Genomic DNA, 19,823 nt, shown 5'->3' with positions numbered 1-19,823 from the left:
AGAGGCAAAAGCCACTTGGATTGGTATCCAAGGTTACGCCTGGCGATTACTATCGAGTGTGTGGAAGGCAGGTGGAACTGGTGCACTCAAAACAACCACCGAGGAGTTTAAATGACCGGGGTGGGTAGAGGTATCATTAATTTTTGATCATTTCATCAATTATCGTTTATTTGTAACCCTTGTAATTTTATTTTTATCTTTACATTAACAAAATAAAGGTATAATATGGGGTAAAAATCCAATGAAAAGTAAAATGTATATATTAATACCGTGCTGTCTTATTTTACCGCTGACGAAAACTGAACTGAACAGAATAGGTAGTACTTTTGTTGCCTATTTCATAGAGTAAACTGCTCTAGAACCGTGCGCCTGGTGGGCTCAACTGATTCCTGTCCCTCCTCATAGTGGCTCTGCTGCATGCGATGGTTCTTTAAAGCAGTGCCCTGGATAAAGCGCTCTCCACAGACGCCACATTGGTAGGGACGCTCGCCAGTGTGCCGCCGGATGTGCAGGGTGAGGTCGTTGGATTGCGTGAAGCTCTTCTCGCAGTAGGTGCACTTGTAGGGCCGTTCTCCGCTGTGAATTCGCATGTGCTGCTGCAGTTTATACGAACGGGCGAATCCCTTCTGGCACACTGTGCATACATGTGGACGTTCGCCGGTATGCGTACGTCGGTGGCACTGGAGATCAGAGGATCGTGGGAAGGCCATAGTGCAGTACTCGCACTTGAAAGGTTTCTCACCGGTATGACGTCGCATGTGGATGATTAAGTTGGAGGAAGAACTGACCGCCTTGCCGCAGAAAGCACATAGGAACCGCTTTGGTTCCTTAGGGGATATAGGTCTATTCGGAGTCTTCGCTGTACTCGGTTTGCAGTCGGGCCCATGGAACTTTTTTAAGTGCGCCGTCAGCCGATCTTTCCGATTGTATTTCCTTGTACAAAGTCCACACTGAAAGACCTGGCCTTCGGTTTTTGGCTCGTCACCTGACGCTTCCTTTGACTCATCTAGCTCCTGATCTTCTGTTTTCACATGTTGCAAATCCATGTGTAGCAAAAGGTTTGACTCCCACATGAACTTGTATCCGCAGCGTGTGCATTTGAACTGCTTTTCTCGGTTTTCGCACTGAGTTCTTTTGTGGTGCGATATAATTTCCGGGCAGACGCTCTTGAATAGGCAACTATCACAGCCGTCGGAGATCTTCTCCATCCGGTGCATAGCCTGCTGGTGCTGATATAGCTCGAATTTCCGTAAACATCTTAGTTGGCACATATTGCACGTATAAGAGGAAGGCGCTCCTGGTGGTTTTATGTGTGTCCTAGAGTCTTCATCATCAGTCTCGGAATCATACAAATCCATCTCGAAACCCATTTGGTTAGTAATCGAGTAGTTTTGAAGTGAGGAGTAGTCGTGGTGACTACCGGCGGGCATAGTTTCCAGATGAAGTCGCAAAGCGGCGATAGTAGGAAAGCTCACGTTGCACACTCGGCATTCCACCTTTTTTCGGCCTCCAGGATTCACATATGAGTCCAGTATGGCCTCAGCATAAGGCAACTGGCTAACACTTATCCCGTGACGAGCGATGTGCTGTAAAAGATTGGCCCTACGATAAAAGCGACGTGCACACCAACGGCATCGGAAGATATTTGATTCCTGACCGTGCATTAGTGTATGGCGCGTGAGATCCTTTTGCATCCTAAAACTGCGATTACACTTTCCGCACTGCAGATCGCCATCTACTTTAGGTAAATCATCCTGTATTGAAAGTTCATCTAGCATATGGAATACTTCCATATGGAGCTTCAGATTCTCCCGCCAGCGGAAACGAAGCGGACACTTTCGGCACTGAAAGAGTTTTTGCGGATTGTGGCAAAGGGTTCTGGAGTGGTGATCGAGCAAAGATTCATTAACAAATCGTGTCTGGCAGTTGGAACATACGAGGACTGCCTCCTCCCACTTGTGCTCCTCCAGTTGGTGGGCATACAGCTGATGTTTCCTCTTCACAACCGTCGTACAGAGGTTGCATGGATAGTTTAGAGATGAGTGATTATCCTCTTGCTCGGACTCAGTATCAGTTTCGCTGCTTTCCAGATTCAGCTCCAGGCCGGCCTCGTTTGTGATAGAAATAAAGCGGTCTAAGTCGAATTCCCTTTGCACATCAGCCATAATCATTTCGGCCAGTTCATCTTTTTCTAGAGTATTTTCCAGATCTGGGTAAAAAGCTTTTGAAGCACTCGGAATATCTCTGTCTTCGGCGAAACTCAGTTCGTATTGATGAGAACTCAAATGAGACCTTAGATCACTGATCTTTGAGTGGCGTGAGAGGCAGATCATGCACTGAATCAGCTTGCAACCATGAGGACGACTTAGCCGGGCCAGAATCATTTCCTGGTTAACGTCAGGTACGACAGGCTGATTATTTATGTAGTCTGAATTTCCAGCGTGTACTTTAAGGTGGGACTTTAGGCCATCCTTGCGGTGGAACCTACGATGGCAATGGGGACAGTCGAACTGGGCAGCAGACTGAGGTTGATGCAGGCGTTTGTGACGATTGAGATCCTTGTGCCAGATGAATACCTACGAAGTAAAGTGTCAGGATTAATATTGCTTATTTTAAAAAATCGTTTACCTTTTCGCACTGGTCGCACTTCAATTTTGTAGGTCGTTCCTCTGCGTCTTTCGTTTTGTTGTGGTGAGTCTTCTCGTGTTTCTCATAGTTCGATTCCCATATGAACCGGATATTACATATTCGGCAGTGAAATCGGGAGTGTTTCTTTTCGCAACGGTGCCTACGATGTTGTTGAAGAAGGGCTTTGCTTACGAAGCCAGATCCACAGTAGTCGCAGCGACAGGGAAGCTCAGCCACCCCATCAGAATGTAAGCATATTTGGTGCTTCATCAGGTTCATCAGTGAATTCGAAGTTTCTCCACATAAAAGACAGATGTGCGATGTTTTAGATGTCTCCTCGTCGCTCAACTCTGTTTCGGATTCAAAAAGATCGAGCTCCTGCCCACTTTCGGTACTGGCGTTATAGTAGCGATCGAAGTCCTGAACCTCAAAATCCTCAGCTATACGAACAGCAAGATCTGAGATACTGCAATTCAATCCGTCAGGATAAAACGACCGAAAGAACAAGGAATTGTACTCCGGGCTAATGCCATTCAAATCATGTTGGTGGGTTATTAAGTGAAGGCGAAGTTGCGATAAGCTAGATAGCGAAATATCGCACAGGGAGCACAATATTTGGCTGGCAATCGTTTTCTCCTCGCGGTGCGAGCACGCGTGTCTTTGGAGGTTTTCCGGCCACATAAACCTCCCGGAACATTTACGGCAGCGATATCTTCGGATTTTGCTCTGGCAATGCGTGTTCAGATGTTTGTTGTACATCGTTAGGCACAGGAAACCAACTTTACAGGAACTGCAGCGTTGCCAAGGCAGCGTTGTAGCAGATTGGGAGTGGTCCTCTAGGGTGTGTTTCATCAGGCGATGTTTGCGATTAAAAGACATATTGCACACGAAGCAATGATATTTAGACTCTTTGCTGTCACACTCTTCGTCGGAATCGCTGAGTCCCAGCTCGTATCCGTGGAAATTCACTACACAGGCATACTTCTCCAAATGGCCATCTGCTATGTCAACGCAGATCTGTTTCTTTATATTGTCCAAGTCACATGGCAAGCCAGGAAAATGCTCTCTTACCACGTCACTATCCGTTCTCAAGTTGACTAAGGTCTCCGTATCTGCGTGATCCCATAGGTGAGCTCTAAGCTCCTCCATTCGCTGGCAGCTCAACCCGCATAGCTTGCACTCGATTCTTTTTAACTTTCCTGAGCTATAGAGGCGCTCAGCAAAACGCCACTCTTTCCCGAGCTGGAGAGCCTTCCATTTGGCCTCTCGCTTCTTGTGGCATCGGAGATGAAATATGTACTTGTCCTTGCGCAGGAATCCCTTGCCACAGGTGTCGCACACGTATGAAGCGTTCTCGAAGTGGATCCTGGCGTGGCGCTGCATGTCGCGGTACCAGGAGAATGTCTTTCCGCAAACCTCACATGCGTGCCGGCCATCCGTGGTCATCGCCTGGCTTTTCGCTGGACCAGGTGGGCGTCCTCGACGGCGCTTAACCGGCGATGGTTCAGATGGCTTACATCTAGGAGGGACAAAAAGATTAGGGCTTATAGTGCTATTATATTAGACTTACTCCTCGTTTTCGCTTTCCACTGGATGCTTTACTTTTCGAGAGCTTCGACGTAGATGATACGACTTCTTTTCCACTTGATCTCTTTAAGGAAATTAATGTTATATTGTAAAGACGGTAAGTTTGAAGAACACTTACTCATCGCTTTCCGGACCAGAACAAAATTCCCGATCGCTGCCACTCGCCGGCTGCCACTTAAGTTCCAAAGCCGTCGCTTCGGTGTCGTCCACTTCCACTTCGGACTTGTTACCGCCATCATCGAGGTCTACTTCCGTTTTTATGTTCTGTTCCGCAGGAATATCGATGGGCAATTCGTCTAGACATTCCCTCAACTGAGCCAGCAGCTCTCCATGGACTTTTCTGGCCTGTTGCACAAAGGTATAGGCACTTTCCATTCGTCTCCAGCACTCGCTGCATATATGTTGCGGCAGGTTGTCATCGGTGTTTTCCAGCTGGGTTTAAGGATCAGGATTGTTACAAGGTTAGGAAGGTATGTTCTAAGACCAAGTTCTGTTAACAGACTCACATCGATTTGCGTCAATTCCTGGAGCACCGCATAGTAGCTTTTGGAGGAGTCTTTGTCCAGGCAAGTGGACAAGGGCAGCAATTGGCTGTTCTGCACCGCACAGGTGCGGCACACGTCCGACGGAAGCATTTTTTCCGTAGTGAGCTCGCTTAGCTCATGATTTTCAACTAGAATGTTTATGAAAATCACTGAAAAACAAATTAAACTTATAAATGCAACAAGAGCCCTTTTGAGTGTGACCGATGTTTATGCAATCAGCTGTTTCACAATGCAATCCGCGTTTTTCAGCACTACTCACTCAGCTGTTTTTTCAGTTGGCTAAACTGACACTTTTTGCTCTTTAACTTGGTTATAAAAAAAGTAAAATAAATGCGTTAGGAGATGACCAGGACGTGCAGAGTGTGTGGCTGCGACGACGGACGCTACTGGATTGAAACGCCCGTGGAGAAGTACGCGGAGAAGACCTTCGTCCAGCTGCTGGTCGAGCTAACGCGAATCGAGGTGGGTGAATTGTCCTTTTGTCATTCAATTGGTGCCCTCATCTATATTAATTTACTTTATTTAAATGGTACTAAAAGGTGGTCATGGCGCAAGCTGAGAAGTTCCCACAGTGGCTGTGCTACGCGTGTGCCGAGAAGCTGGAGAGCACCTACGATTTTGTGCTGCAGGCACGTCGAACACACGAGCTGTGGCTGCAGAAAATCGGGGATTCTTTGAATGGGGATGACGAGATGGAGGGCACTGCGGCCTTGGAATGCCTGCGTGAGACACCCATCCACCTGTTTGAGATTGAAGGCGTGACCATCAAGACGGAGGAACTGGCTTCAACGCAACAGGCGCCCAAGGCAGATCCTTTAGTGCGCCCGCGCATTGTCAAACGGAGTATTGTACACTTTAGCGATTCCGATGAAGACCTGGATGATGTGCCTCTGCGTCAACGTAAGATAGCAGCCTCGGTCTGCGGCTCTGACACGACGAAGGAAAATGTTTGCGAGCTGTGCAACAAGGTCTTCAGATATGTCACCAATCTGTATCGTCACAAGCAGAGGGACCACGGAATTCTGGGCAAGAACGGAGAGGAGTATGAAACAACTTTATGCTAGCTAGATAGCCATCTAAAAGTTTTTTATTGATAGTTATGAAGAAGACTATTACAAGTGCGATCTGTGCGATAAAACCTACAAGTACGTGATGGCGCTGGTGAAGCACAAACACAAAGAGCACGGATCCAGTCTCCTGTCGAATAATTCCGGGCGAAAGATGCCGTCAACTTTGGCCGAAGATGCCAATCCATACAGTCCAGCATCCATCTCTGAAACATCCACTAATCAAAGCAGAACCAACAACGACTCCCTGGTACACAGCATCATCAAGGCAGTGGTGTAAGATTAATGTCATTATTCATTATGCGGGTGCCACAAATATCACATCAATTCCATAGTAAAATCCAAAACGGAAATCTTTTGTATCGCAAAATGTGTCTAATAATTGCCATCTGCCCGCTTGATTGCTAGTCCATTTACCTAATTGATATTTGCACTATTCTTTTTTGCAGACTCTCCGATGAGGATGGCCACAGTGGTGAAGATAGCTACTACAATTGCGATCAGTGTAGTAAATCGTACAAGTACATTGTCAGCTTGATCAAGCACAAGCACAAAGAGCACCTAGACAAGGAGTCATACAAGCAGTCGGATGACGAAGACGATCGGCCTCTGGCCTCCACATCCGCCTCGGCAAGTGCACCAACTGCGAAACCTTCTAGGATCAACCGAAGAGTCGACGGGTTCGACTTTCATCGCAGCGAGCCAAACGGAGCCAAGGAAATCAAGTGCATGATATGCTTGCGACGGTTTACTAAACTACGGGAGCTTAGGAATCATCTACAGAACCATCCCACTGATTTCGATTTTGAGGCGCATGGCGAGCCTATCGAGCGCATTGCGGAAGGATTTTTCAAAACAGCCGTTGAGTCCACGGCAGAGGGCTTAAAGCGGCGAATATTTAGAGATCTCAGAATGGGCGTCTATGGACGCTACTATTCCATCACAAATCAAGCGCGTTATGAAATGACCCTAGATAGCTCGGATACGGACAGTGATGGCGATGGCGACGACAATGTCGTCATCCGACGAAGTTACTCCTGTGAATTGTGCGACTCTCCGGAGGCTAGGTGGCCGCGCAAGTACCTGCTACACCAGCACCATCAGAAGGAGCACACATGGCTAGACGCCCCTCATGTCTGCCAGCGCTGCGACTCGCGGTTTCTCAATCTCCAGCTTCTGAAGCACCATACCAGCCAGCTGTGTCAAAACACTTTGAAGCGCTTTATGTGCGACAAGTGCCCTCAGCGATTCTTTTGGCGTCGCAATTTGCGCGCACACCTTGTCGAGCACAAGTGCAAGGTGAGGCCATCCCGATCTCCTGTGAAATATTTAAATAATTAGATAATTTAAATTAATTTTAGTTTATTCTTCTTATAATTTATTAAATTGAAATTATAATGTATCATCCAAAGCCTATGAATTTATGTTTTAATTTATCTGATTAAATGCTTCTAATTAAATGCTAAACCAAACTTATTTTACTTTTCTGTATTCTTACAGCAAGAATCTTATCCATGTGACCAATGCTCTCGTAGCTTTCAAGACAAGAGCGCCGTGACCAAACATAAGCTCATGATGCATCGGGATAGTAACATGGAGCTCCTTCCCTGCCGCTGGTGCACCCGTACGTTCTACCGTCCTGCCCTGCTGTACAAGCATTTACAGAGACACGGATTCACTGGTCAGGACCTACCTCTGGCTGAAACCTTGCTAGCGGATGCGTCAAAGCCGGCGGGTCCCAAGAGCGTCCAGTGCAAGATTTGTGACATCCAGTTTGTCAGCGTGGCAGACTTGCGAAGGCACATATCTATGCAGGGCCACAGCGATCAACCCTCGGCGTACATGATTAGCACAGCAACTGGCTTTGAGCTCCTGCTGGACGACACAGACGACAGTGATGAGGAAACATCGGGCAGGACGTACTCTTGCGACCTTTGTGATCTGAATTTCCGACGCCGACGAGAGATCAGCGAGCATCAGTACTCCCTCCACAGCTTTGACAAACTGCCACATAACTGCGAGCACTGCATTTTCAAGACGGTTGATAAGGTAATTTTCATATAAATTGCATTTCGGAATAGGTGTTTAATTTGATTGCTTTTATCTACTCTCAGAACATGCTGCATCAGCATCTTCGCACGCAGTGTATGAACACCGAAAAGAAGTTTGCCTGCATGCGCTGCGGCTACAAGTTCATGTGGGAGGAGAACTTGGCCCAGCACCTTTCCACCCAGCATTCCAAGCAACCCGCCGTTCCGGAACAGCAGCCACCGCTGAGGAGAAAGAGGCGCTTCCGCTACCAGTGCCCCCATTGCTGGCGTTCCTTTGTCGTTCAGCCCAGCCTGGATAAACACATTCGGGACATGCATGTGGCCAAGAAAAATCCAGGAAAAAAGTATCTCTGCTCGCTGTGCGGCCTGGAGTCACTGACCCCCAACAAGCTTAACATCCATATGCGGCGACACACGGGCGAGAAGCCATTCAAGTGCGATCTCTGCGACATGCGCTTCACGGTCCACTACGAGTTGAAGGTGCACCGTCGGAAGCATACTGGCGAGCGACCCTACCAATGCACGTTTTGCGACAAGGACTTCGCTCGACCAGACAAACTAAGACGGCACGTCTTCATGCACAACGACAAGTCGTAGACTCATGATTTTGAAATGGGTCATTTGTATATTGATTTTATTTCTATGTAATACGTACGTAAGTAATGACGAATTTTCTATTCATCAGCCAAAAATTAAAAATTATTTTTAAAATAATGTAAGTAAACTAAGTATAAGAATGCTTCAAAGGTTTTGTTGATTCAACTTATCAAACACATAAAAGACACGATGAAATTACTTTATAAAAGATTTTATAATAAATTAAAACAATACTGTGTGATTAAAAGGGGAATAGTTTGTAGTTTGTAATATTTTAATATCTCGGGAGATATAAGATAGAAAATTAAAATTTTAAACAAGCTCTATTAAAATAGAGTATTCTGTAACTTATAGATAATAAATAATAGATATATATAATAATACGAGTCAATAAAAAACGTGTATAAAATGTAAACCAAAGACCATCATTTCAGCCAGATGATAAGAAATTCGAATTCCAAATGCAATTCCCTCTCTTAAAAGTTCGGTATCTTTTAAACAGAGTATGATGTCACGGAATTGAAGAGAACACAATATATCGAGCTTTTATTCAGCGACGCATTTTGTGGTCCAGTAACTACTTGGAAGGCAATAATATCGGACGTTAGCGCATCTAAACAAAGTTAAAATGACTGACCAACCAACTCCACAGTGGGTGACCAAGGAGCTATTCAGCAGCTTGTTGGAACAGAGTAATCGAAATTTCAAGGCGATCATTAAATTTGTTCCAACATCAGCGATTAGCAAAGGGGAAAACTATTTGACGATCGTGCTGCGCATACAAATTGAAATGCAGCTGAAAGGTAAGCTAGAACAACAAAAATATCTCGTCAGATAATTAATGATAACATTTAGATAACAGCATAGAAGATGTCAGCTACATACTGAAGATTCCTTTAGTCCCGGAAGATGAGAAGAACGACTTCCACGAAATGTTCGATGCCGAACTGGACATGTACGATCATCTGATACCAGAATTGGAGGATCTATATGCCAAAAACACTTCCATATCACCAAAATTCAAGCCTGTTCATCTGAAGTTTCCAGGAGAGCCGGTAAAAAGCGACTACATTCTTTTGGAGGATCTGCGGAAGAAGGGATATAGGAATGCCGACAGAACCCAGGGATTGGAGCAGTTTGAAGTGGAGGCGGTCCTCAAGAAGTTGGCACAGTGGCACGCAGCCTCTGCAAAAAGAGTAGTCGAGCTGGGTGAATACGAGAAGGACATCCGGGAGAGTTACTTTACTACTGAGCACCAGAAATTACTCGATGAATTCAACATTAATTTTTGTATGCCCTTCCTGGAGTGCATGCAGCAATATAATCTTGAGCCAGGACAGCTCGTTCTCATAGTGAGATTATTTTATATCCATTTAGATAAATTGTAATCATTTTTATTCAGAGCGACTATACATCTCAACTGACGGATCTGAATATTGAGTTTGGTAAGAACGATCCTCTGGAGTTATCTGTGTTAAACCACGGAGATTTTTGGTGCAATAACTTTATGTTCAAGTATAAAAACGCCTCAGAAGTGGAGGACGTTTGCTTTGTTGACTTCCAGCTCCCAAAATATGGTAAACTGAAGGAAAATTCCAAAATATTTAATTGTAATAATAATACTCCTTTCCAGGCACACCCGCCCAAGATCTTCTATGCATACTGATGACCTCACCTAAGTTTTCAATCAAACTGGACAAATTCGACTATTTCATAGAGTATTATCACCAGCAGCTAGTCGAACACCTCACTATGCTCAATTACAATCGGAATGCACCCACACTATCCAAGTTCCACGCCCATCTACACCGATATAGTCTCTGGGGTAAGATCGTTATTAGAAGCTTCTTTCATAGGAATTCTATTTGAAACCTCACCTACTTGTTTGTAGCTTTCATATGCGCCCAGCGAATGCTTCCAATTGTTCTGCTCCCGCCCGATGTTGATTCACATATAGGCAACGTAATGGGTAATTCGGAGGAGGCGATCGCGTTTAAGCGTAAGATGTTCCTGTTGCCGGCTTACGTGGATCAGATAAAAGTCATATTGCCATGGCTCATTAACCGGGGTTACATAAGATAGACGGAGGATGCAATGATAAACAAGTTTCTAGAGAACGAATAGTGTAATAATAATATTGTATTGCATTCATACAAACATGTTGTTCACAAACTATCTCAAAATGCTAGGTGTTAGTATAAGCTAATACGAGAGGGTTTTTTTAAATAAATGTGCATAGTTTTACAAAAAATTATTTTCAATTTGTATGCAGGCTCAATTTGAAGAATTACAGTGAAATCGCTCGTTGTGAAATAAACAAAGGCAAACGACGCTCTTTCAGCTGCCAAAATATTTAGAATGCAATTAGCGGAGCTTTTGAGAGAAGATCGAGAGAAATCGGCCGCGCACTACGAAATTAAAAAGCTCCACAGATGTGTAGAGTCTAATACTCGGCTTTCATCAGTCTACGCAAGACCGTCACACTGGACGTATATGTGTTTTCTGCTCGATTTCAAAATACTTATCCCGATTATCTACAATGGCGGCTGGCAAAATACCCGATTGGGTCACCGCTGAACGTTTCGAAGATGTTCTCAAATCGAATGTGGACGGATATTCGAAAGTGCGAAATTTCAAAGCGGAAATGGGATCCGCGGCAGGTGACAACTACGCCACTAATATGTTGCGAGTTAATATCGAAGTGGAGCTGCAGGGTGAGTTGGGGAGTGGACTGGCTGGGAGCACCGTTGACATCAAATTTCTGCCTTCCAGATGGCACCACCAAAGAGTTGTCATACATGGTCAAGTTGCCACGTCAAAGGGAAATCAACAAGGAAATGATGAAGCACAACATACGTTCTCAGCGACAATGTGAACAAGACGAGCGCCGGCTCTCTTTACAACGCAACAATGCATACTTTTCTTTCGTCTCACCGCAAATCGGTGATCGAGCACCCTCACCTTCAACTAACTCGAAACTTTTGCCCTCAGAGAACGTCAGACCGCGTTCTTGCTCTCGCTCTCTGCCTGCTTCGGCTCACAAGTCGTGGAGCGAAGAAACCGCCTCTCCTACCCCGCTCCTCTCGCAGCGCCAAACGACCGTCCCGGGTAACTGTAACACTGCAATAACGAGTGCAGTGACCTCACTGGCAACTGCCACTGCTACCACAACATCAACTTCGTCAGCGGCCCAACTAATTATCGCTGTGCCAGCTGTAAATAATACAGCAGCACTGACCGTTTGCAACAACAATAATGCACGTAAAGAAGAATCAAAACAAAAGCAGAAGTCGATTTCGACTGTGCAGACTGGCATGGATCGCTACATCCAAATCAAGAGAAAGCTCAGCCCTCAAAACAATAAGGCAGGTAATCAACCCAAAATCAATCGAACCAACAACGGCAATGAAAACTCTGCAGTAAATAATTCAAACCGATATGCTATCTTGGCTGATTCTGCGACCGAACAACCCAACGAAAAAACGGTAGGGGAACCAAAAAAGACCAGGCCTCCACCAATTTTCATACGAGAACAAAGTACAAATGCACTTGTAAATAAACTCGTTGATTTGATTGGTGACAGCAAATTCCACATTATCCCACTTAAAAAAGGAAATATTCATGAAATAAAACTACAGATCCAAACAGAAGCAGACCACCGTATAGTGACTAAATACCTAAATGATGCTGGTAAAAACTACTACACATACCAATTAAAAAGTTGCAAAGGGCTACAGGTAGTACTTAAGGGCATTGAAGCAACAGTGACACCAGCTGAGATAATTGAGGCTCTGAAGGCCAAAAACTTTTCTGCAAAGACAGCTATTAATATTTTAAACAAAGACAAAGTTCCGCAGCCACTATTCAAAATAGAACTCGAACCAGAGCTCCAGGCACTAAAGAAAAACGAAGTGCACCCAATATACAATTTACAGTACTTGCTACATCGGAGGATCACCGTGGAGGAGCCGCACAAACGTATCAATCCAGTTCAATGTACTAATTGCCAAGAATACGGCCACACCAAGGCATACTGCACCCTTAAGTCCGTATGTGTTGTCTGTAGCGAACCTCATACTACCGCAAACTGCCCCAAAAACAAGGACGATAAGTCTGTGAAGAAATGCAGTAACTGCGGGGAAAAACATACTGCAAACTACAGAGGCTGTGTGGTGTACAAAGAATTGAAGAGCCGCCTAAACAAACGTATTGCCACAGCACATACATACAACAAAGTCAATTTCTACTCTCCGCAACCGATTTTTCAACCACCCCTAACTGTCCCAAGCACTACTCCAACAATTTCTTTCGCTAGCGCCCTAAAATCCGGACTAGAAGTGCCCGCCCCACCGACAAGAACTGCTCATTCCGAACATACACCGACAAACATCCAACAAACACAACAAAGTGGCATCGAAGCTATGATGCTATCCCTACAGCAAAGCATGAAAGACTTTATGACGTTCATGCAAAATACTTTGCAAGAGCTCATGAAAAACCAAAATATCCTGATTCAACTTCTTGTATCTTCAAAATCCCCATAATGGCTTCCCTACGGATATCTCTGTGGAACGCAAATGGCGTTTCACGGCATACACAAGAGCTCACACAGTTCATTTACGAAAAAAACATCGACGTAATGCTACTATCAGAAACGCACCTCACAAATAAAAACAATTTTCATATACCAGGATACTTGTTCTATGGTACAAATCATCCAGATGGTAAAGCTCATGGAGGCACTGGAATACTCATCAGAAATCGCATAAAACACCACCACTTAAACAATTTTGACAAAAACTACTTACAATCTACGTCCATAGCCTTACAACTCAACAATGGTTCAACGACTCTAGCCGCAGTCTACTGCCCACCGCGCTTTCCAATCTCTGAGGATCAATTCATGGAATTCTTTAACACACTAGGTGACAGGTTCATCGCAGCGGGTGACTATAACGCCAAGCACACCCATTGGGGATCTCGACTTGTGACGCCAAAGGGTAAGCAATTGTACAATGCGCTTACGAAGCCAGAAAACAAGCTAGACTATGTATCCCCGGGTAAGCCTACATACTGGCCAGCAGACCCAAGAAAAATCCCAGACCTGATCGATTTTGCAATTACTAAACATGTCCCCCGCAACATGGTCACCGCCGAAGCACTAGCAGATTTATCATCAGATCACTCACCTGTTTTTCTAAATATGCTAACTCGCCATCACATCGTCGACCCACCGTATAGACTCACAAATTTTAGAACAAACTGGCCAAGGTATCAAAAGTATGTCTGTTCACACATAGAACTAACGACGGCATTATCTACAAAGGAGGATATAGACAAGTCAACGGAAACTCTTGAAAACATTTTAGTTTCGGCTGCAAAGGCTTCAACCCCGCCAGTGACGTATGCAAAACCAAACTACATCAAAACTAATCGCGAAATCGAGCGGCTGGTATTAGATAAACGACGCCTACGATGGGATTGGCAGTCTAATAGATCACCAATTACAAAGCACATGCTTAAGATAGCCACACGCAGGCTTACCAATGCTCTCAAACAAGAGGAAAAAAACAGCCAACGTTCATATATCGAGCAACTCTCTCCCACCAGCACTAAGTACCCTCTTTGGAGAGCTCACAGAAACCTAAAGACTCCAATAGCGCCAATTATGCCACTACGAAGTCCCTCTGGCACCTGGTTTCGAAGTGATGAAGAAAGAGCCTGTGCTTTCGCTGACCATTTACAAAATGTATTCCGACCAAATCCCTCTACCAACACATTTATTCTCCCTCCTTTAATAGCAGCCAATCTAGATCCTCAAGAACCCTTTGAATTCCGACCATGTGAACTAGCAAAGGTTATCAAAGAGCAACTGAACCCAAGAAAATCGCCTGGCTATGACCTAATAACTCCAAGAATGCTCATTGAACTCCCAAAGTGTGCTATTCTTCACATCTGCCTGTTGTTCAACGCAATCGCCAAGCTTGGATACTTCCCTCAAAAATGGAAAAAGTCGACCATAGTAATGATTCCAAAGCCAGGAAAAGATAAAACGCAGCCATCATCATATAGACCGATAAGCTTACTAACATGTCTTTCAAAGCTGTTTGAAAAAATGCTACTCCTTCGGATTAGCCCTCATCTTAGAATAAACAACACACTTCCAACACATCAATTTGGCTTTAGAGAAAAACATGGAACCATCGAACAGGTAAACCGAATCACGTCAGAAATTCGTACTGCTTTTGAACATCGAGAATACTGCACAGCCATTTTTCTAGACGTCGCGCAGGCATTTGACAGAGTGTGGCTTGATGGACTTTTGTTTAAAATAATCAAGCTGTTGCCCCAAAACACACATAAGCTACTGAAGTCATACCTATATAACACAGTGTTTGCAATAAGATGCGATACAAGCACTTCACGCGATTGCGCAATCGAAGCTGGAGTGCCGCAAGGCAGTGTACTGGGTCCAATCTTATACACCCTGTATACGGCGGATTTCCCCATAGACTACAATCTAACAACCTCCACGTTCGCTGATGATACCGCGATACTCAGTCGCTCCAAATGCCCAATAAAAGCCACGGCACTCCTATCCCGACACTTAACATCTGTAGAACGATGGCTTGCCGACTGGAGAATTTCAATAAATGTTCAAAAATGCAAGCAGGTTACCTTTACCTTAAACAAACAAACATGCCCACCACTGGTCTTGAATAACATATGCATTCCACAAGCCGACGAGGTAACATATCTGGGTGTTCATCTGGACAGGCGGCTCACTTGGCGCAAACATATAGAAGCCAAATCGAAACATCTTAAACTTAAAGCAAGGAACCTCCACTGGCTCATAAATGCTCGCTCTCCACTTAGTCTGGAGTTCAAAGCTCTTCTATACAACTCCGTCTTAAAACCTATCTGGACTTATGGCTCCGAGCTGTGGGGCAACGCATCCAGAAGTAACATAGACATTATTCAGCGAGCACAGTCAAGAATTCTGAGAATTATCACTGGAGCGCCGTGGTACCTTCGGAACGAAAACATACACAGAGACCTAAAAATCAAATTAGTAATCGAAGTAATAGCTGAGAAAAAAACGAAGTATAACGAAAAGCTGACCACCCATACAAATCCCCTCGCAAGAAAACTAATCCGAGTATGCAGTCAAAGCCGGCTGCACCGCAACGACCTCCCAGCCCAGCAATAAACTTATTAGGGCATTAATGAAAAAAAAAAAAACTATCACTAAGTGAAAGTTAATTAAGTTAGATTAAGATTTGAACACTTATTGTTAGTCTCTTAACACAAAGAGAAGATTCAATAAATAATAAAAAAATTTAAAAAAAAAAAAAAAAAAAAACAACATCTTCGAAATCGAACGCACCATGTACAATCTGGTTGTTCCTGAGATGGAGGCTCTTTATAAGGCAGCCGGTGTGGAGGTCACGTTTGGAGCCAAGAGCTATGAACTGAAGAATGCCCAGACCGAGTACATATCTCTGGAGGATCTGTGCATCAAAGGATTTAAGAACGCCAATCGCCTTGAGGGCCTCGATCAAGCGCACACGGAGCGGGTTCTCCGGAAGTTGGCCCAGTGGCATGCTGCAACCGCCGTAAGGGTGGCCACTAAGGGTCAGTATCCGGAAATCGTGCTGAACGGATTCTTCAAGGAGGAAAACAGGCCGATGATGAACGATATGATGAATGGCATGGGACAGGTGTTTGTCAAATGCTGTAGCACCTACGAAGGTAACGAGGCCTATATAGAAAAAGTCGTAAGTTTTATCCCGAAGTTTGCTATAAAAATGTAATTTACGAACTTTCTTATATCATATCTCACTAGAAAGCTCTTAAGGACGTGATGATAGACGAGTTGTTTAAGATGTGCGTAGTCGATCCCACGGAGTTCAACGTCCTGAATCACGGTGATTCTTGGTCCAATAACATTATGTTTCAGTATGATGAGTCTGGCAAAATCAAGGAGGTGTATATGGTCGACTTTCAGGTCTCGAAGTACGGCACTGTTGCTCAGGACTTGTACTACTTCCTGATTTCATCCACAAAGCTGGAGGACAAGCTAAGCAAATTCGATTACTACGTTAAGGTGTACCATGATAACCTAGTGGAGCACCTGAAAATCCTCAAATATTCCAAGCCACTGCCAAGCCTGCGAGATATCCATAAGTCTCTATACAAATACGGAACTTTTGGTATGCATAACTGAGCACAATAATAGAATGTATTTAATACTAGTGTCCATTATTCTTCAGCATACTCTGTGGCCACAGGTGTAATGGCAGCCGTTCTCGTCGATCCAACGGAGAGCGCCAGTTTCGAAAACTTTGTTGGCGATTCCGCCGAGGGAGCGGACTTCCAGATGAAAATGTACAACAATCCCCGCTATCGGAAGCACATGCAGGCTATCCTGCCCTGGCTGCTCAACCGAGGTGCCCTGGACTTTAATTAGGAAAGTAATGATTCCATCATACGACTCCAACACACTCCGACTTATATTCAAAAAAAACCTCATTATCCAACTAACTCAGCTTGGTGCAGCCTACGCGTGAAGTATTGTAAATGTATTAAAATAAATAAATACAAGTTTTTTAAAACATTAAGCTGCTTTTAAAATGTTTATTGAATAGCTTATCTTAAAAACAGCAAATATTTACGGCTGCATACATTAGTATGTACCAAGTACTGGGAATACAACTCCAAATTTGGTCAATCGCGAATACGGATACTGGGATCTTTTGTGATACGATTTGAGCTCTGCTAAATTACACTGCTCTTCGCCCCGGAATATTGGTATATTAGTGTAATATAGTTTCAGCGATGTACACATATGTATTATGTTTAATTTACTCAAAACTAGACAAAAACTTGTTCGCTAGATAATTAACTAAAGTTTACTCAGAAAAGCTTGTACGGCAGACAGTGAAAAGCCCACTGGTTCTACGAGCTGAATTAGGAAAGCTCCCCAAACGATATAAAACTATTGATCCTCCCTGACTGGCCTCAGTCCACTAACTGTGGAATAACGGGGCGTATACGTGCTTTCTGCTTCTGAGAACAAATCAACTATTATCTACAATGGCGTCCAGTAAAATCCCCGATTGGGTAACTGCAGAAATATTTGAAGATTTGCTTAAGGCAAATGTGGATGGATACTCAAAAATTAAGAACTTTAAGGCGGACATTGGATCCGCTGCAGGTGAAAATTATGCCACCATTATGCTTCGAGTCAAAATCGAAGTTGAGCTGCAGGGTAAGTTACTGCGCCTGATGTCTAAGAAAACTGTCTCATTTGCAAACCTTAGATGGCAAATCGAAATCGGTATCCTACATGGTTAAGTTGCCCCACCAAGTGGAGGCTATTCAGGAGATGATGAAACGAACCAACATCTTCGAAATCGAGCGTACCATGTATAACGAGGTTGTACCTGAACTAGAGGCGCTTTACAAGGCAGTAGGAGTGGACATCACATTCGGCGCCAAAAACTATGATCTCAAGAATGCCAAGACAGACTACGTGGCCCTGGAGGATTTGGGGTTGAAAGGGTTCAAGAATGCCAACCGCCTCGAAGGGCTGGATCAAGAGCACACGGAGAGGGTTCTGCGAAAGCTATCCCAATGGCATGCTGCATCAGCTGTACGAGTGGCCACCAAAGGACCCTATCCCAAAATCCTACTTCAAGGCTTCTTTAAGGAGGAAAGCAGGCCCGTTATGTCTGAAATGATAAAAGGAATGGGCGCGAATTTCGTTAAAAGCTGCGCCACCTACGAAGGTCATGAGGCTTATTTAGACAAAGTCGTAAGTAGTAAATACTTCAAACGCCCAATTAGTCGCGGAAAATATTTAATTGTTCTTTCCTCTATCAGAAAGCGTTACAGCCTGTTGCTATAGATAAGATTTTTGAGTTCGCCAAGGTCGAGCCAACGGAGTTCAACGTTCTGAACCACGGCGATTCGTGGTCAAACAATATAATGTTTCAGTATGATGCCTTTGGAAAGATCAAGGAGGTGTATTTGGTCGACTACCAGCTGCCCAAGTACGGAACCGTGGCACAGGATCTGCTCTACTTCTTGCTCTCATCCACAAAGCTGGAGGATAAACTGGCCAAATTCGATTATTATATTAAAATTTATCACGATAATCTGGTGGAGCACCTGAAGATTTTGAAATACTCGAAACCCATTCCTAGTCTGCGAGATATTCATTTGGCGCTGTTCAAATACGGCTACTTCGGTAAGGATTTGTAAGGATGCTCTTGGGAAATAGATAATAATTTTATTACATTCCCCAGGCTACACGGTCGCTACTGGTGTAATGTCTGCTGTTCTTTTGGATCCCACGGACAGTGCTAGTTTGGAAAACTTCATAGGTGGCAGTGACTTCCAGATGCAGCTCTACAACAGTCCCCGTTACCGCAAACACATCCAAGCCGTCATGCCCTGGCTGTTAAATCGTGGCGCCTTGGAGCTCTAGTGCCGCCAACGAAGTGATTTCAATTTTTCACGATAAACAATCGAAATTGAGTCAGAACAATGTGGGGCACTATGATAGTGCTATCAGTATCTGTGCGCGATAATGGCAACGAGTATAAATAAACCTTTAACAATAAAAGACTTCAAACATTTCACCAAACTTGTCATGAATTTCGCATTTTTAGAAGGAATGTGGTCATGATAATGGGAACCAATGTTTAAAGTTAACTTAATGGCTAAGTCATTCAAGTCAATGTAGCTATATTGATAACAGCTTAATTATCATTAGATCTACAGGTACTTCACAAAATATGAGAACCAGATTTCGATTAAAAAGTTCATTGCCATTCAGTTAGAAAATAAGTATACTGGGTAGTACAATATACCATATATGGTCACAACAAACCAGCGTAGCAAAACATAACTTAAAGAACAGGCTTTATAAGCTTTTGTGGCTATAACTTCTTAGTACTAAGAGAACACCTTTTTGGGCATCAACAAATAAGCGAATCAAAACAAAACGAATGAAGATAACCCCCTCATTATAACAGAAGAGCTATCTGCAAAATTCGGAAGAGCAAACTACACAACCGTATACCTTATAAGGCATGTGAACAGGGTAGCAAAACAAAACATAAATAAAAGCTATAGAGCTTACCTCTATTAAATTGTTTTATCTACTTACACACATACGTATGTATGTATATATACCTTGATTTTATGGCGTACTACACAGAGTTATAAGCTTGCAGGTGGTAGTTTTTATACAGCAAGCTTAATTTTATTTAACTATTATGAAATTGCCCAAGTAAGACACGCAATTCGTACTACTTGTCGTTGATTATCGCATCGGTACA

The 19,823-nt window shown here is 43.9% G+C and overlaps 5 protein-coding genes across 6 annotated transcripts, besides 1 other annotated feature; 4 read left to right on the top strand and 1 right to left on the bottom strand.

The window, feature by feature from the left end:
- Positions 1–161: 161 nt before the first annotated feature.
- CG11902 (uncharacterized protein) lies at positions 162–4,993 on the bottom strand. Its single transcript, NM_143132.4, has 5 exons — positions 4,722–4,993; positions 4,334–4,647; positions 4,199–4,279; positions 2,629–4,147; positions 162–2,576 (listed from the first exon to the last, which is right to left on the bottom strand). Exons 1-5 carry the CDS (start codon positions 4,848–4,850, stop codon positions 339–341), a joined length of 4,281 nt encoding a protein of 1,426 aa, NP_651389.3. The 5' UTR covers positions 4,851–4,993; the 3' UTR covers positions 162–338.
- A 13-nt stretch (positions 4,994–5,006) lies between these two features.
- CG10669 (uncharacterized protein) lies at positions 5,007–8,887 on the top strand. 2 transcript variants are annotated; one of them, NM_001170257.2, is made up of 6 exons: positions 5,007–5,222; positions 5,300–5,802; positions 5,858–6,103; positions 6,277–7,126; positions 7,328–7,876; positions 7,942–8,887. In NM_001170257.2, exons 1-6 carry the CDS (start codon positions 5,103–5,105, stop codon positions 8,473–8,475), a joined length of 2,802 nt encoding a protein of 933 aa, NP_001163728.1. In that variant the 5' UTR covers positions 5,007–5,102; the 3' UTR covers positions 8,476–8,887. The 2 variants fall into 2 exon arrangements, with proteins under 2 accessions (NP_001163728.1, NP_651388.1); NM_143131.4 differs by having other exon boundaries at positions 7,942–8,585.
- A 159-nt stretch (positions 8,888–9,046) lies between these two features.
- Positions 9,047–10,720, top strand: CHKov2 (CHK domain ov2). The gene is made up of 5 exons (NM_143130.4): positions 9,047–9,278; positions 9,331–9,827; positions 9,878–10,052; positions 10,109–10,300; positions 10,367–10,720. The coding sequence occupies exons 1-5, from the start codon at positions 9,104–9,106 to the stop codon at positions 10,555–10,557; spliced, it is 1,230 nt and encodes a 409-aa protein (NP_651387.1). The 5' UTR covers positions 9,047–9,103; the 3' UTR covers positions 10,558–10,720.
- A 213-nt stretch (positions 10,721–10,933) lies between these two features.
- CHKov1 (CHK domain ov1) lies at positions 10,934–17,094 on the top strand. Its single transcript, NM_001104448.2, has 5 exons — positions 10,934–11,189; positions 11,248–11,327; positions 15,840–16,253; positions 16,322–16,688; positions 16,749–17,094. The coding sequence occupies exons 1-5, from the start codon at positions 11,015–11,017 to the stop codon at positions 16,943–16,945; spliced, it is 1,233 nt and encodes a 410-aa protein (NP_001097918.1). The 5' UTR covers positions 10,934–11,014; the 3' UTR covers positions 16,946–17,094.
- Positions 11,323–15,838: a mobile genetic element.
- Positions 17,095–17,492: 398 nt separating the features above from the next.
- CG10562 (uncharacterized protein) lies at positions 17,493–19,197 on the top strand. The gene is made up of 4 exons (NM_143128.4): positions 17,493–17,746; positions 17,799–18,292; positions 18,361–18,727; positions 18,786–19,197. Exons 1-4 carry the CDS (start codon positions 17,572–17,574, stop codon positions 18,965–18,967), a joined length of 1,218 nt encoding a protein of 405 aa, NP_651385.3. The 5' UTR covers positions 17,493–17,571; the 3' UTR covers positions 18,968–19,197.
- Positions 19,198–19,823: the final 626 nt, after the last annotated feature.

This window comes from Drosophila melanogaster, chromosome 3R (assembly GCF_000001215.4).
Source record: "Drosophila melanogaster chromosome 3R".
Classification (NCBI taxonomy): Eukaryota; Metazoa; Arthropoda; class Insecta; order Diptera; family Drosophilidae; genus Drosophila; species Drosophila melanogaster.
This window is presented reverse-complemented; position numbering and strand designations above follow the sequence as displayed.